General features: G+C 41.7%; 1 protein-coding gene across 1 annotated transcript in view; it reads right to left on the bottom strand.

The window, feature by feature from the left end:
* Window positions 1–2,890: 2,890 nt before the first annotated feature.
* Window positions 2,891–16,482, bottom strand: part of SEC14L5 (SEC14 like lipid binding 5) — a 32,595-nt gene continuing 19,003 nt past the window's right edge. The window contains exons 6-15 of the mRNA XM_062588302.1: window positions 14,969–15,081; window positions 9,946–10,135; window positions 9,092–9,180; window positions 8,441–8,511; window positions 7,625–7,796; window positions 6,871–7,005; window positions 6,360–6,497; window positions 5,300–5,545; window positions 4,725–4,903; window positions 2,891–3,009 (exon numbers count right to left, since the gene is read on the bottom strand). Coding sequence (XP_062444286.1) covers window positions 2,904–3,009; window positions 4,725–4,903; window positions 5,300–5,545; window positions 6,360–6,497; window positions 6,871–7,005; window positions 7,625–7,796; window positions 8,441–8,511; window positions 9,092–9,180; window positions 9,946–10,135; window positions 14,969–15,081 — 1,439 coding nt within the window. The 3' untranslated portion in view covers window positions 2,891–2,903. The remainder of the gene's footprint in view (window positions 3,010–4,724; window positions 4,904–5,299; window positions 5,546–6,359; window positions 6,498–6,870; window positions 7,006–7,624; window positions 7,797–8,440; window positions 8,512–9,091; window positions 9,181–9,945; window positions 10,136–14,968; window positions 15,082–16,482) is intronic.

The following is a 16,482-nucleotide window of genomic DNA, read 5'->3' as shown; positions in this document are numbered from 1 at the left end:
TAAAATTGATTTGGGAGAGATCACATGAATGGCTCCACAAATAGATTTGGGCAGCAGTCTCTTGTGGGGCTGAAGAGTGATATTTATCATTCATCAGCACAGCTAGGTACAAAAAAATGAAAGTTGTCTTTTGCCCCAGAGAACAAGAGGGAAAGGCCCGCTATTGTTAGCCTACTTCCAACTTCAACCATCTGCAATATCCCAGGAGTCACCAAGATGGAACTCTTCATAGGACTAAGCCCTTCACTGCTGTTTTTCCCTAGCTAATTCAGAAATATAGGAGAGTTACAAGTTCAGATACCTCACTGACAGAGTTAAACACTCAAAACATTTAGTAATGGGAAGAATGTGCCATATGCCACATTTTTAAATGAAAGAGAGAGAGAGAGAGCGAGAGAGAGAGAGAGAAAAGATACATAACCAGAGTAAACTGAGGGCAAAGCAGAAAACAGGAAAATTACCATTATGAAATACTTGAACTAAAAAGCAAGCCACAAAAAGCTGGAATTCTGAAACAGCACAGAGGGGGGCCTGGTTTTGCTGTTGAGGTGTTGAAAATCAGTTTGAAACTGTGTATTTCTAGAAAGAGTTAATTATGGCTAAAGGCATAACATGCACAATCAGTTCCAGAGCAACTCTCGATTTTTCATGGCAAAGGTAATAGTTTTCCTTTTCCTTGTGTCAAGACTGCGATTACACTGAAATAGCAGAGACAGAAGTTTAATTCATCTGAGAGCAATGATAAAGATGAAAGGACTATGGGGAATTCCCCCGCCCCCCCCCCCCAACACACACTTTCCTCCTTCCTGGGGGGGGGGGGGGGGCTGTATAACTAAGTTAATGGTTCATCTTTCATTGTGAAAGATGTCAAGCTGCAAGATTAACTTTGACTCTGTTTCTTAAACAAAACACAGAAACAACTTAAACAACATTCTTCATCTCCTGTTGCTGCGGTTATTAGAGCACTTTTTGTTCCTTTGTCAATGCTTAGTGCTTCAAAATAACTAAAATAAACAGGATTAGAAAGAAGTACTTCACATGTATGTTCTCCTTACCTGCACAAATTCCATCACCCTTAGTAAGACTCAGTGAGAGGGGGAAAAAAAACCAACTCTTTACTGAGAAGTATAGGCATGGATACATGAATTGCTCTGCTGGATGAAGCAACTACAATTCCACCATCACCTCTGCTGTTTCCCCATGGGCTCCTTCAACCCAGAGCCATTTGTACTCTTCCACAGCTCTAATACAAGGGATTGGAAACAACTCATTCTAGACTAGGTTAGCCATGAGGTCACAGCCACATGGGGCACTGCCCTCATACTCCCTTCTGTTGGCAGATTTCTGCAGAGTTAATGATGTCCAGCTGGTGGAGATGAGATCTTCACAAAGCACAGCTAGATCCTGAAGCAGACATCTGTCCATATCACAAGTCTTACAAGTCTGCTAATTGCAAATAATGCCTAAGAGCAGTTCAATATTTGACATCCATTTTTCTCATTTTGTTGTCTCCTAGAAAACAATACATACTTCTTTGCTATCTGAAGTGATAAATGGATCACTAGCACCTTTGCTACACATCTATTCTCTGACATCATCAGTGGAGATTACGGACAAACATGATGCACGTAGTGCATCTTCAAGATGCACTTATAACTCCTGAACTAATTTGTTGCTTCTTAATATTAGGAAGCATCCCTTTAGAGTCCAAAAAGCTCTCCCAGCAAGGAACTGTCCTGCATTACCTTGCATGAGAACATGACACACAGCCCTATCCCCTATGTCATGTATGATACAGCCCTTTACTTAACATCCAGCAATCAAAAAGATTAGAACTGAAATAGAAATGTTCTTGGATTGAAGACAATCAGTTACTCCTTTCTAAAACAAAAGTTCATCCCTTTAAAAAAGGTAATTGGATTCAATAAATAGTCATATTTGTCAAATTATAAATAAGTTAAAAATTAAAATTAGTATTTGAATAAATGTTTCAGTAAGTGCTTAAATACACGCTTTGTTTAAAAAAAAGATTTCAAGTTAGCTCATGTTTTAAAGAAACAAATTCTATAATACTGCCATAAAATTTTGTGCCTTCAGGAAATAAAATATTGCTTTTCTTAGCCCTTTATAATTTGAATCAGTTCCCATCCACTTGAATAAGATGGGTCAGATCTACTCATTATTGCTTGTAAACCTGAGGAGAAAGGAAAAATAGTCTAAGAAAGATTCTACTTACTGGAGGCAAGTTCTCTGCTTGTATTTTCTAGAAAACAGTTTTTATATTTTTGTGTCCCACTGGGTTAAAAAAAAAAACAAGTTTCCTAATAGCATCCAGTTAGATCAGAAGAGGTTGTGTGTTTGACCTGGAATTGATTTTTGAAACATGCTATATCTGTATTAAGGTATTTACAGTTTGCTTTAAGTCCCTGCTGCTGAAATGCCCACTTTACTTTCTGATGTGTAATTGGTACCCTGGGCACCCAGAAAACTAGATTAGTTTTGCTACACATTAATAATCTAGTCCTACAGATCATAACAGATAAGGCAACATCAGTCTGCTCTACCATGTGTAGGAAAAGGACTGATTGGAAAGAGCCCTTTAAACTTCAGTAATACATAAATTCATGCAAACTGATACCCATCCAAAACCTAATTTTTGAAAAAGATAACTAATAAATAACTGCCATATAAAAATTCTAAGTCTGCCATTTGAATTCTAAGTTCTTTGTTGAAAACATTTCCCAGAAGGCCTTCTGTGTCCAAATGGCTACTACCTGTGGTCACATAAAAGGCTGCCTCAAGGCTCAGCCCCTGCAGGCTCTTTGGTCTGGTGCACAGAGCAGCTCGAGGGGCAGCCAGGAAGCCCAGAGCAATGTTTCCCCGTCAGCACAGTCTTGATCCTGCTATCTAGAAAGGTGGGAGCTGCTCTGGGACTGGCTAGAAGATGTTGTGGCTCCACTGAGCTGGGAAAAGCCACTGTTGCAAGATTCCAGGCTTGACATGGATCCCCTGGGATGGGATGAAAAAGATGCATTAGTTAGGCAGCTATTTACAGATAACTGGATACATCAACTTACTTTGTAATGCTTCGAAAAGGTTTTTTTTTTTTTTTTTTTTTGTCCCATCATTTTCAATTTGGTCTCTAAGAATCTCAGGATTCCTCTGTGTCACAATGAAAAAAATTGTCACAGACATCTTTTTGCTAGCTACAGGTACTATAAATTGTCTCTTACAGTTATTCTAGGAGTGGGACACAGCTGGAACTCTGGGGCTGTATATACAGCCCCTGAACAGAAATGTACAACTAAAGAGCCCTCCAGATGCTGCATAACTTAGTGAATGTGGTCAGAATAACTGCCACAGTTAATGATCCTGCCCCTCTACTCAGCCCTGGGGAGGCCTCATCTCGAGTACTGTGTCCAGTTTTGGGCTCCCCAGGACGAGAGAGACATGGAGCTACTGGAGAGAGTCCAGCACAGGGCTACGAAGATGATCAGAGCGCTGGAGCACCTGCCCTGTGAGGAACGGCTGCGAGAGCTGGGCCTCTTCAGCCTGGGGAAGAGAAGGCTGAGGGGGGATCTGATCAATGTGTACAAGTACCTGAAGGGAGGGTGTCAAGGGGACGGGGACAAACTCTTTTCAGTTGCCCCGTGTGACAGGACAAGAGGCAATGGGCAGAAATTGAAGCACGGGAAGTTCTGCCTGAACGTGAGGGGGAATTTCTTCCCTGTGAGAGTGAGGGAGCCCTGGCACAGGTCGCCCAGAGAGGTTGTGGAGTCTCCTTCTCTGGAGATGTTCAAGGCCCGCCTGGATGCAACCCTGTCTAACATGCTGTAGGTAACCCTGCTGAGCGGGGAGGTTGGGCTAGATGATCTCCAGAGGTCCCTTCCAACCTTACTGATTCTATGAATGTGAGAACTCTGGTGTGTGAGCACAAGAGTCCCACCTCCAGCTTGTCCGGCCATAGTCTTCAGTTCCTTCCTGCTCCTGGCAAACTGGATTTGGTCTAGCTGCAACGCATTTTACACAAGCAGAGCAACAGGAAATAGGTTTGAATGATTAGAGTGAGGAATTCACTGCTGCTCTGACTCAACAGGATCTGGGCAAGTCACATCATTATTCTCCAGGTCAGCACCTGTCCATCTGCAAGTCTGGTCTACCTAACACTTCTTCGAGCTCTTAGTAAAAGGTCTGCAAGTACTTGCGAAGTATTCAGACCTCCCAATGGTTGATATGAGAAATATACTTTTCACATTAAAGAGAGTTAGACAAATCCTGCAGAGGTTGAAATTTTTGTCTATTCAGAAAGCACTCTAAGCCACATGACTGACATCATTCCCAAATGCCAAACCAGTTTACGAAACAGACCAGCTGACTTTTGTAAGTTACTCCAAAAGTAACTTCTCAAATGTTCCCAACTAAGATCAAACCTCTCATCAGCCAAACCCCTCACCACTTTAGGTATCTGTAAGCAGGAACTGAAGCAGCAGTTCCACTGGTGAATAATACAGCCAAGGTATACCTGCTACAAAGTGAAAACCTTATTACCTACACCACTAAGAGGAGTTTTTCTGCTATCACCAAGCTTGCGTCAATCCAATTTATTATCAATGAAACATGCACACTATGGAGGTGACAGACATCTGGATGTTTTAATCTCTCAGTCCTTTCAAATGGCTTCTCTCTTGCAAGACACAATAAACCCCCCCCAGTAAGTCTCCTACCTGAAATCCTTGGATGCAAGCACCTCATAGTAGTATATGATCTTGCACTTGTGACTGGAAACTTGCAAAGAGGCAAGGACATCATCCACACGAGGGAGGCTAGTGCCAGAACAGGGCAGAGGGCCATGCATTTTCCACTGGAGAATGTAAAAGCCAGGCCAGCGAGTCACATGGGATCCCTGGAAGGAAAAAAAACCAAGAGTGCCATCAGGTGACTACCAGAAGTCTTAAGAAATAGCTGAATGATTTCACAGAAGTCAAAAGAAACTACTGAACTGAATACTTTGGGGAACATAGGTTGTTCAATTTTATTTTATATGTGTGAACCAAAACCTCGTAACGCTAGTAAAAAGAACTCCACTAATTTCAATTAGCTTTTTATCATGGATTATGGTATCACTTTCCAATAGCTCTGTATAAACTAGAACTGCAGTAGTAGTCACTTTACTAGGGAATCCAGAGAATATTCATCAACAATACATGATTCCTCATCCCCTCTGTTCCTTCTCCACTTCCCTCCATTTTGGATTTTGCTAGGATTGTAAGATCAATACAGGGACCCAAACACATCTGACCTGGATGCTCTCTCCTTCCCGACAAACCAGCGGAGATTCCATACGGCTGTAATCCACCCCAAGGACCCATGTCTTATCAATTAGCTGCATGTTGTCCCCCGCAATAGAGGTACTTGGTAACGTGGCTTCTTTGCGACTTGTTTCAGGAGCTCGTTTGGAGTGAAAGAGGCTGAACACCACATCTCCCTTCAGGATGTCAAAGTCCCAAGTGATCACAGATTCCCCTTCCAAAATCTCTACAAGTATCTGAGAAGGAGACCAAACAAGCACATTTTAAGTAGTCAGCTCTTCAGATGACAGCCAGCATCTTCCTCCAGCCGATACAAAGATGCTTTTCTCTATAGTCTTTTAGCTAAAGTATTTGTGTTTATTCCTAAGGAGGATACAGATTGATTCCCAGTCCCAACCTTCCACACCAGTAGATCTGCTCGTTTTTACACATTTTTCCCCTGTGTCAGAGTTGCTTGTAAATTATTTGCTAGTTCTGGGAAAGCCTCAATGGAACTGAAGCAACGCATTCAGGGCCACAGCAAAGAGCAGCTTAAGAGTGGCTAAGTACTCCAGAAGCCACTTCTGTTTTGTAAGAAGTCCAAACAGGCCGATCAGAGGTACTCATCATTAGTGAAGCTAGTGGACTGTATGAGGTTAAAGTGGTCCTTAAACGCCTTTAAGACATACTCAGATTACCAAAGTCAGCTTATGTACTCCCTTTTATCACCACCTTATATGCATCTCAGAGAATGGAAGCAGTACTATCACAGAAGAGGAACTGAGGGAGCCTTTATTTCCTCACAAAAAGGAGGAAGAGACTGCATCTTGCAGAAGAACTGCTCACACTAGAGATAAGAGGCACTGCTTCGTAAGTGACCATTCTTAACTTCCACACCCGTAGCTACTAGCTAGCCTATCTTAGCCTTCCCAAGACAGGAAGGCTATGGCTGAAACATCTAGCACTTGCATTTTGGGAGCCACTCATTGTTCTAGTCAGCTGGTATCAGCAATGTGTTCTGCTTGTTAAGGCTAAGCTCCTCCTTTAGCTATACAAAGTTCTGGTTTGTACCTCATGTGGAGCTCCTCTGAGAACATTCGCAGAATGATAGATTGTTTCTGTCCATAACCGGATGTGATCCGAGTTCTCTGGCTCTTCATCTGTTTGATAGAGTGACTTGGGAACAAGCCCACCTTCTGGGACATTACACTGGAAGAGTCATGCACAAATATGAGGAATCATACTAATGTAGTGGTAAAGTATTAAGTTAGCTATACCATGATACTGTAGGTAGATATCCTTGGTTAGTATAAGATTTCACAGCTGGCCTAAATTTACATGAACTGCAATGATTATCTTGACTTCTAACCCCCTTCCTTTTCCAGGGCAGCATCATCACTTCAAGGCAAAACCATCAGTGGTACAAACTGTCCGTTTGTAGGCACTCAGAGCAGTGGTATCCCAGCCACAGCAGAGATGTAACTGCCTTTCAGAAGGGACTGAAAGGCCAGAAGCTCTGAAAAGGACTCTAGGGAATTTGTACACTGCAGATTCCGCCCGCACTACAGGAAGGAAGACTCACCACACAATCTCCTCCTAGGAAGTCTGGGATCACATCTTTGTCCACGTAGTCTACTAGCCCTCCTGGACCCTGGTAGTTATTCCCACTGTAAATCAGGAACTTCTGCCTTGTGTTCTCATTGATAAAAGGACTAACCTGAAAAAAAAAAGGCGGGGGAGGAACGTTGCTACGCCATCAGGTGAAATTAGAGACAGCGTTGATACCATCTTCCAGGGATGCTGCAGACCCTAGACTGAAAGGCCTTGTCAGCAGAAACACAGATCAGCAATCGTATCAAGCTTTGTGACTGTGACTGCTTGTTTCCCCAAAGCAAGAGGTAACATTATACTATATCCTCTCACCTCACCACACAGAAGCTTCCCAAGAAATCTGTCAAGTGTGTTTTTACATTGCCAGAACAACATTTAGCAGACAGTACCATATATGTAACTTCTCTCTTCAGCGCCCTTTAGCATGAGACTTAACACTTTTGTCTTTTCCCATCAACATGAAAACCTATCATGGTTGGGCTACTTCTGAAGATTTACAGTGTAGATCCTACATTTTGTCCTGCTGTGGTGGAATGACAGTGATGAAAATCAAACACATTATTCTATAGCAGTGCTACAGCCCTTCAGGAGTTCAGCCATGTATTACCAGGAAGTCCCGTCCCCCTCCAAGTCTTCAAATAAGCAGAACATACAATGACTGGGTGGTTTTAGCTATTCGTACAAATGCAAGTGCTTATGATCCCTGCAGTCCAAATTTCACCCACCAGTGTCCAGAGTACAGGAAAAACCCTGGGGGCTCGCACTATCAGTAGTCTCCCCAGGGTTTCAGGGTAGTTGTCCTCAACAACCTCGATTATCCGAAGCAGGGCCTTAACTCCAGGACGCCAGAGGTGCCGCATATTCAAGCCTTCCAAGTCCACTAGACATGTCCAGGATCTAAAACACCGAAAAGCTACTTGTCAGAACTTCATTGCGAAGTGAAAGCTTGGTTTATCATCCATGAAACGCTCATTTCAGTAAAACCACAAATTGCACAAGAATCTAATTCAATGAGGTAAACCAGCAGTTTCTATACAATAGAAGTAGATCTTCACTCAGGCAGCAAACTTTTGGTAGACTGGATCCAAAAGCATAAAACAGACAAGAGAAAACGTCATCAGTGTGAAAGAGGATGAAGATATGCAGGCACATTGCTAAAAATAACTAAAAAGTGCATTTTGAAGACTGCATTTTAAGATGGAAGTGGAGTCTGGCAGACAGTTCTCTGTATAAAAAAAAGAATTTTAAGGACTTGGATTAAAATCACCAGAGAAACAAGGTTAAATCCCCTTGGAGGGGGGCTGGAAAAGATGTATAATGTAGGGAAGAGCCAATATTGGTTGCATATGAAGCTGTCAAATTAACTTGCATTTAATTTCACAATATACAGTACCCCAAGCTCAGGCTGGAACAGTCCATAAGAAGCATGCGCCACACTGCTGTCTGGAGTTTAAGAATATCTTTAAAGCCTTCATGGAAACATTATTCCCGTCGTTCCAGTTATATTCTGTAACAATACAAGAAAAACTAACTATACTAACGTGATGGGGCGGCCAAAGAGGTTGGTATTTTCCTCGCATCTCTTTTGTCCTTCTTCATTAATTGACAGAACCTGAAATTAAAGACAGTATAGGCTGAGATTAACCTGAGTATGACTGAGAAACCAGGAGGACCTAGAAACCTTCTTTCAGAGAACAGAGAACCCAGAAATATACCAATTTGAGAACTTGCAGTATACAAAACAGAAAAAGATTCTATGCAAAAAAGGCTGCTCTATTGAAAAATAAGTTCTGCAGAACATGCAAGGTACAGACATTGAAAATAAAAAATGAAATATAAGTCTCAAGCCAAGTGTTATTAGTTAAGCTGTAGGCAAGAGCCATGGAAAGTTCATAGTTGAGCTGCAAATTATCAGAAAACATCCTTCTGTTCCATTTATACCATTATAACATCTCACTTCAAATTCTGTCTCTGCAGGAAGGCAAGGAAGTTATGCCATGCCAAAGGCACTAAGCCAAAGCTACAACTTAGAGTTGCCAGCAATGAAAGCCAGGAATTATTTCTTTGTGCATCAGGCAGATAGATTCCTGCTGTACTATAACAGGTACTTCTATTTTCCCTAGTACTTCTAGTTTCACAAGTTTCCCAAGGCAAGTATAGTTCCTCAGCTGAGAAATGAAAGTAGATCTTACATGTCGCAGTAGAGATTCTTCTCCCAGGGCTTTCACCAAACCTTTTGTGTCCATCTGGCCAAGACGAAGTATATAGAGCGGTCGCCCATCTTTAAAACAAAAATAAGGGTTTAAAAGTAAAATAACTGAACTTAGAATGCCCAAATATTGGGTATTTATTTGTATTTATTACAAATAAATAATTCAAATTCATCAGCTCTTTGGTGAATTTGAAACTGAGACTGTAGAGAAGAGGTATGCAGATGGACTACCATAAGCTCAGTTTCGTGTGACTGACAACATGCCGTATACTTGTGAAAGATGTAGTTTAGAAGAATAACTGTAGAGGGTTGCTGACTCTCTGACTGTTGCCTAGTCAGAGAGTGTCCCAAGTGATAAGACATTGTTTGCTCTTTGGTAGTCTCAATTAGTGAGGCCAAGGTAAGAGCAACATAAGCAGATTGTCTGGAGATAGAATCTGTCCTTAAACTTTAGGAGTAGCTAAAGAAGTAGGCATAGTAGGAGAAGCTTCTACTACAAATATAGGCAAGTATTGTAGTCTCCCAGGCTACTCTATTACCCTTTAAAAATGCCACATTAAATATCTGAAAAGGATAAAAATGGTGTTCAAAGGCCATTCAATCAAAGAAGTGCTTTACACTAGATCTAGTCTGCTAGATCTCTGCAGAGAAAATAACGAAGCTTCAGCAAAACAGTCCAGCTATTTGTAGGTGTTAAAATTGACCCACAATAGCATTTTGTTCTGTTTTTATTTAAAAAGTTTCAGCACAGCTTTCTTCAAAAGCCACAGGTTACTTATGAGGTCTTACAGTACAGACTATGTTGTAGTGTCAATGCAAGAGGCAGCTTCTAACCTCTGTCTTGATAATGCCATCCTCCAGTGTAGTACTCATCCAGGAGGGCTGGAGGCCTCCACGACTGTAGGATGTAATCCACCTGATATTGCTTTCGCCAAGTGAGTGACTGACAGAGCATTTCTCGAGCTTTGTCAATGTTGAAGTCACGAGCCCTCAGAAATCGAAGGATATGTTCATCTTTGGGGATCTGAGAGAAGAAAGTCCAGGGATCAGTACTGGTATGTTACTTGTACCACCGTTCCATAAAACCTGCAGGGAAACCTGCAGAGAATGCAGCAGTTTTTAAACTCTTCAACAATGACAACAAAGATTAAATTTACCATCTTTATTTCTCCCTCCCTGCCTAGCTAATCCCATTCATTGCAGCAGATGGTGCTAGCCACAAGAAAGCAACCAATCCACATCTCTTCTACAGATACAGGCTTGATGTTTATCCGAGGAGGAATTAAACATGCATATGCACAGCCTTTGAGAAGGCACTGCACTGAGCAAATGGCCAGAAAGCCCAGCAAGCAAACTGTGTGTGCTGGCTAAAGTTTCCCTCAGCTGGCTATCCACAATGGCAAGCAACAAAATCCTAGATGAAAGTAATAGGGCTGCAAGATTTTATCTCTGTAAATCAAACTAGCAAAAGATGAAAAGCATCCTCAGGCAACACATTAACCAAGTTAACCTGCACTATTTGGCAAAGGATCATAACTGTACAGTTTTCATAGTGTTTTACTTCAGCTTCTGTGCAGGCCCCTCTTCTGCTTTTGCTGGCCTCTGAACACAAGATTAAGTTCTTCTACAGGCTCTCCTTTGCCTCAACCACACTATACTCCAGCTCTTATTAAAAAGAAAACACACACCACAATATACCCTCACTCTATTACTCATTCCAACACTTTTGGTTACTAATTCCAACATCACAGGCACAAAAGCCTTTCCAAACTGAGTCTGTAAAATGGCTTATTTCAACTTCCTTCTAAATCTCCCAAAGCCCCCTTTTTAGTGAAAACCAAAAAAAAAGCTACCACCTATTATTAGGCAGCAGGGATTAACAATAACCCTGGCAGATCCCAGAGAAGTGCCAAATTTTACTAAAAGCATGCCAGCTGTGAAAACTGGATTATTAGCTGCACATGCTCTTGATTGCTCTTCTCAGTCACTTCACATCAGTTCCCCCAAAATGTGTTTGACCTCATTGGCTGCATCAGGTTTCCATTAAAAATGCAAATTGTTTAGAGCTGGAATAGTCTCCTCCAGACTATTTGTACTGTTTAGCACAATGCAAGCAATCTGAGCTCGACTGTAATACAGGGAAAAAAAAAAAAGCCTGTGTTCAGGAGTCAAAGCTCTTTTGTTTGTTCTCTGACATGCTGATGAAAATAGAAAGCAAGGAAGAAAGCAAAGCCACCAGTAGTGTCAGGCTGAGAACAGTCTCAGTTTCACAAGCTGATGTGAAGCTGCAAGAGATAGTAAGAATCAATTCCATGGGAAGAAAAGAGTGGAGGTCAGACAGCCTGAAGCTTTTGCAAATACTGTATTTGTATGGTAAACAGGGAAAGAACGACCTTCCCAAATCAGATCTCAGGGGTATTTAGAAGAATGCCCAAAACATTTTTCTGCATTGTAGTTACTATTAAAGACTTCTTATCAGATGACTTACATTTTCATTTTTGCTGCTCAAAGGAAGTCATTATTCACAAGACAGCAGACAAAATCCACAAATATCTACAACAACCCTTGGATCTCCTGCTAACAGGAGGGAGAGGGGACAGCTGTTACCCAAGGTTTTGCTACTTCTAATGGTTTTCAGACCTACACTGTACATAGAAAGTAGCATCTTACCAGTAGCTATGTGAGACAAAGTTCACATCACTGCAATATCTAGAAACTGTAGACCTGGGAAAATCCAACACTTGTTTTTGGATCAAAGGCAGAGAGCTCTGAGTAGACTTGGAAACTCTCTCAACTATCTTGGTCCAACCAAAGCATTAAATTGCCATATGCAAGAAAATAAAGTTTTAATTCTAGCTGGTGGAACCACATACACTCTTCTACATGGTAGAAAACTGTTGACTAGCAGCTTGAAATTTCAATTTATTCAAATACACAGATTTTTAAAACAATGACAAATCCAATTATAAAGAGCACTGTGTTTTGAAAGGAGAAGAGAACAGACAGTGAAACAGGAAAACAGAAAAGGATAAAAATAAGATGGCAAATTTCCAAGAAACAAGAAATCTACAAATATACACACACACATATATATTTTCCACAGAGCAATAAAAATATTCCTGCTTTGAATTAAAAGAGCAGAAAGTCATAGCAAGATGACAACCTCTCCAGAAAAAAATGAAGTCATATAGGAAACGTTTCTGATTTTGTATAATTCTGATGGGCAATCTGCATTTCAAGAGAAGCAAGCAAGTTTAGGATAAAGTCTGGTGCCATCCTACTTGCTTATGCCTTATCACAAAGCCTACTCAGGGAGTACGATGCTGCTCCCAGCTCTCCCCAAGAGCAGTCAGCCATACCCTGTCAAGGCAGCTAACTCCACAGGTGTCTCTGAGGAATAGCAAGCTTGTGCACTTACAGAGCTCTAAGCACCCCAGCGGGCAGTTGTTTCACACTGCTCACATGCTCTCCGTTTTACCTTTTCCAGCTTCCATTCCCCAGACTCTGACTAAGGGCAGCAAGGGGGGAAGGGAACATGGAAGAACAGACTGTGCTTCTTCAAAAATTGGGACCCTTGCAGGTCACAAGCATGGATAAAATTGTACCCTCACCTAAGGCTGGCTTTCAACAGGATACCCAATAGCTAAGGGATCTCCTTCCAGTCAGAGAAGTCCACACTATTTTGCCAGACAGATCACAGTAGGCTTGAAAAAACAAGTACTATATTTCAGAGCATAACTGTCCAGGGCTTGTCTTCTCTGCTAAGTTTTAAGTTCAAGGAAGTCAGCCTGCATCAGCAGTCCTTAGAGAAGTTTAGTTAGCACTGAGTTAAATTTGCTGAATTCAGCCCTATATACTTTTACCTAGGATTGATCCCTGCCCTTTGTTCCCTGTTTTCTTTCGATTCCCTTTTCCCTGACAGAGGATCTAATCAGGGGAGACACAGATCACAACCAATATTTATTAGAGGACCTTTTATTAGTTAAGCTGTTATTAGTAGCAGATAACTATCCACACAGTTCACTCAAATGCACTCAGTTACCTTGGTTGGGAGGCCAACCCCAGCTATTAACTCAGAGGCATAACATCATACTGACATGTTGGTGGCTTGCAGGTAGGTGTTCAGAAAGTCCCTCACAGGATCCTTTTTTCATCAGGTGTTATATCTAATCCTGCAGTCCCTGCCTATAGCAGCAACTGGCATCTTGGATACAGCCTATTGTTGATACTAGTATATGCCGGTGGCCCTGGATAGATTTGGCAGACACCTGGCGTTCTGAATTTATCAGCTCTTGCAGATTCAACAGCACAACTGGTCTCCAGAGTGCATCAGTTTGTCGGAGACTTTTACACACTATCTCTCAGCACATTTTTCCTCTCTTCAACCTGCTATTCTCTGCTGTTTCTCCATCAATAGGTACCTATAGAATCCACACACCCACCCACGCAGAAGGGAACTTAATAACATGCTGAGCTTATGAGTTCACAAACAGCAGAACTACAACACTAAGTCTTTGCTACATTTTTTATTTCTGAGTAAGTGATATACATTAGTTTTCCTAAGGAAAAACAGGTCTTTAAAACTGTTTGAACCCTTTATATGCCTTCCCTCAGCTGTGAGCAAGACAGAGCAATGCATGCAGAAAGTACTGCAATGCTCCTTGCAAATAACATTTCTGAAGAGGCCGGTTAACCAAAAAAAAAAAAGAAAAAAACCTTTAAAAAGCCATGAAAGCTGGGTGGCTCCTAGACCATTCTGCATGACTGTAAGCAGTACCTTCTATGCCAGAAAACTATTACTATTGAAACCTTATCTAGCTGTGCCCTGTTTTCAACTACCTTTTTCCTGTTTTCCCTTCTTCCTAAGCATTCACCATCCACCCAGTCCATCCAAATACTCTTCTCTTCCTTCCCATGCAACCTTTTTGCATCAGAGAATTTGAGAGTTAGACTCCCCTCTAAAGATATTCAAGATTTTCCAGGCTTTTCTTTTCCCAGCCACATACCACTTATCCTCTTGGTCTTACACAGAGACTACCCTTAGACAAGGAGGAGCCCGGGGAGCTAATGAATGTTACAGCAGAAGGGTTGCTGTTGGCCTGAAGTTCCCATTCTGCTTTTCAGAGAAACACATTTCCACCTACGCTAGCTGGCCAGCTCCAGCTGTATGTGCCCCAAACTAGTGTCCTCAGCTCCTCTATTTTTGAAACTTACTCAATGTATCTCAAACCAGGAGGTAAGACAGTCTCCTCTTTTTGAGCTCTGTGTGGTTTTGACATTAAAAAAAAAATCGATAAGAGATTAAAACAAGATCAGGATTAATTCTTCTAAAAGAAATCAGCATTTGACTGCACAGCCTTACACAATCTGCCTGGTATAAGACACACACAACATACAGCTGACATGCACTAGCTGAGAGATAGGTGCTATTCACTGCCTCTCTAATGAACAGCATCTGTCAAGAGACAGGAGATGCACCACCAGGAGACAGGAGATGCACCACCAGTGCCCCTACAGATCGTGGGAAACAACCCATCCAGACATGCTGTTCTGGATAAAGTACTGATCAAGTCTACTCTACATGTACTGCAAAAGCTCTAGGACCACAGTGCAGCCTTTTCAGTACTGACAGGACTGTACTGGGCCATGCAGGTGCAGTCAGTGATACCGCTGGATACTGCTGCAACATCATGTAGGCAGTTTCCATGGCTGGCCATCACCTAACCTTGCCCAAACAGGTAAGTCTTCACAAATTGTTTGTGATCCTCTGCTTTAAAGGGGAAACTGAAGGCATGCAAGCTACGAGAATAACTCCAATCAGATTTGCAAAGAGGTGCGCTATGCCTCATCTACACACCTTGCCTTTGTGCGTTTCTTGAAGCCACTGGCGAAGGCGGATCAAGCAGCTCTCCTGCATTGGAGTCAGTTGGCCCAGATATCGCTCAATGTAATCAGCATCCAATTTGTCAGCTGGAGAAAGAACAGAACAATTCAGAGGAGGATTGGCAAAGCCACAGGGGAGAACTTGGGACATGCAGTTATTTCCATGCGAGGTTATTTATGATTTACACTGGAAGACCACAGAAACCCTCATTTTAGCTGCCTCTCCTGAAGGGAGAGAGCGAGTGACATTCTTATGGCAATTAGGGCATGAAGACAAAAACAGTGTATACGTTATCAAAGCAAGATCACTCAGTTTATCCCCAGGAACTGTAATATTTAATTCAGCCCTGAACTGTCCTAGTAGGAGCTTTCAAAGAAATACCATGAGCTCTGGCACTCACATCTATCATTAACAGTTCCAGATTCTGGGCACTTAAATCTCCTGGTGTCCAAAAGAAAAAAAAAAAAAAGAAAGAAAAAAAAAAAAGAAAGAAAGAAAGAAAAGAAAAAAAAATCATTACTCCCTATTCCAATGGCAAGAGGCTAAAAAAGCAACCACCTGAAAATTGAAACATTATCCTACTTTCCTACTTATGAACAGAGGAGAAGGGTGAATAACATTAGCAATTCAGACAGCAAGAGAGATTTTTGTCATGAGAAAGTCCTGTGTGTACCAGCAGCTCAAGGTCCCTCCAGATCAGAGACAAAGGACAAGGGGTTTGAGTCTGCCAGCATTCAGAGATAGAAGCAGATGTGCTGTCAAACGCCAGTGAAGAGAATGTGGTACCAACAGAGGAGCAGTGCAAGCCCATAGCTATGTTGGAGGCATACAGGCACACAAAAAGGAAGGCTGAGAGGAGAACCTCTGAGCTAGCTCTGCATCCCACAGGGTATTCTCTTCAGTATATACCATTAGCTATAGAATAAGGACTGGACACCCACAGGACACGCTGTTGTTGACTGATAATACAGAAGTTATATTTGATAAGCTCTATGTCCCCACAGAATCTACAGAGTTAACAAGCTGAGAAGCAAACCCAGGGAAGTTTATCTGTTTATAAGCATAAGTAGAACAAGAGCTGCTGCTCTCCTATTCTGCTAGATGGAATCTGTCACTCTTAAATTAACTTTAATCTGAAGATTTCAAAACATGTGAACACTTCTTATACTCACAGTTCCTCTGTGGATTTGAATCCTTTTTACAGACTGTTTCCCGTACAGAGAAGCTACCAGAGAAGGTCTAGTGAGATCAGAAATAGTAAGAATCCAAAATTCCAGGCTTTTGCACGAGGTACAGTCTGCACCTCTACTCCCAATATCACAGCTCTCACTCCACTAAGATGACCCCCTACTTCTTTTTCTGAGAAAAGAATCTTCTTTTGTCTAGAAGGTATTCTCAGATCAACACTCAGAAGGATAAAACCTTATTTATGTATTTTGAGTGAGAAATGCATTAGGCCCAAATCCAAAAACATTAGTTTTGAAAGA

This window comes from Rhea pennata, chromosome 15 (assembly GCF_028389875.1).
Source record: "Rhea pennata isolate bPtePen1 chromosome 15, bPtePen1.pri, whole genome shotgun sequence".
In the NCBI taxonomy this organism is placed as follows: Eukaryota; Metazoa; Chordata; class Aves; order Rheiformes; family Rheidae; genus Rhea; species Rhea pennata.
This window is presented reverse-complemented; position numbering and strand designations above follow the sequence as displayed.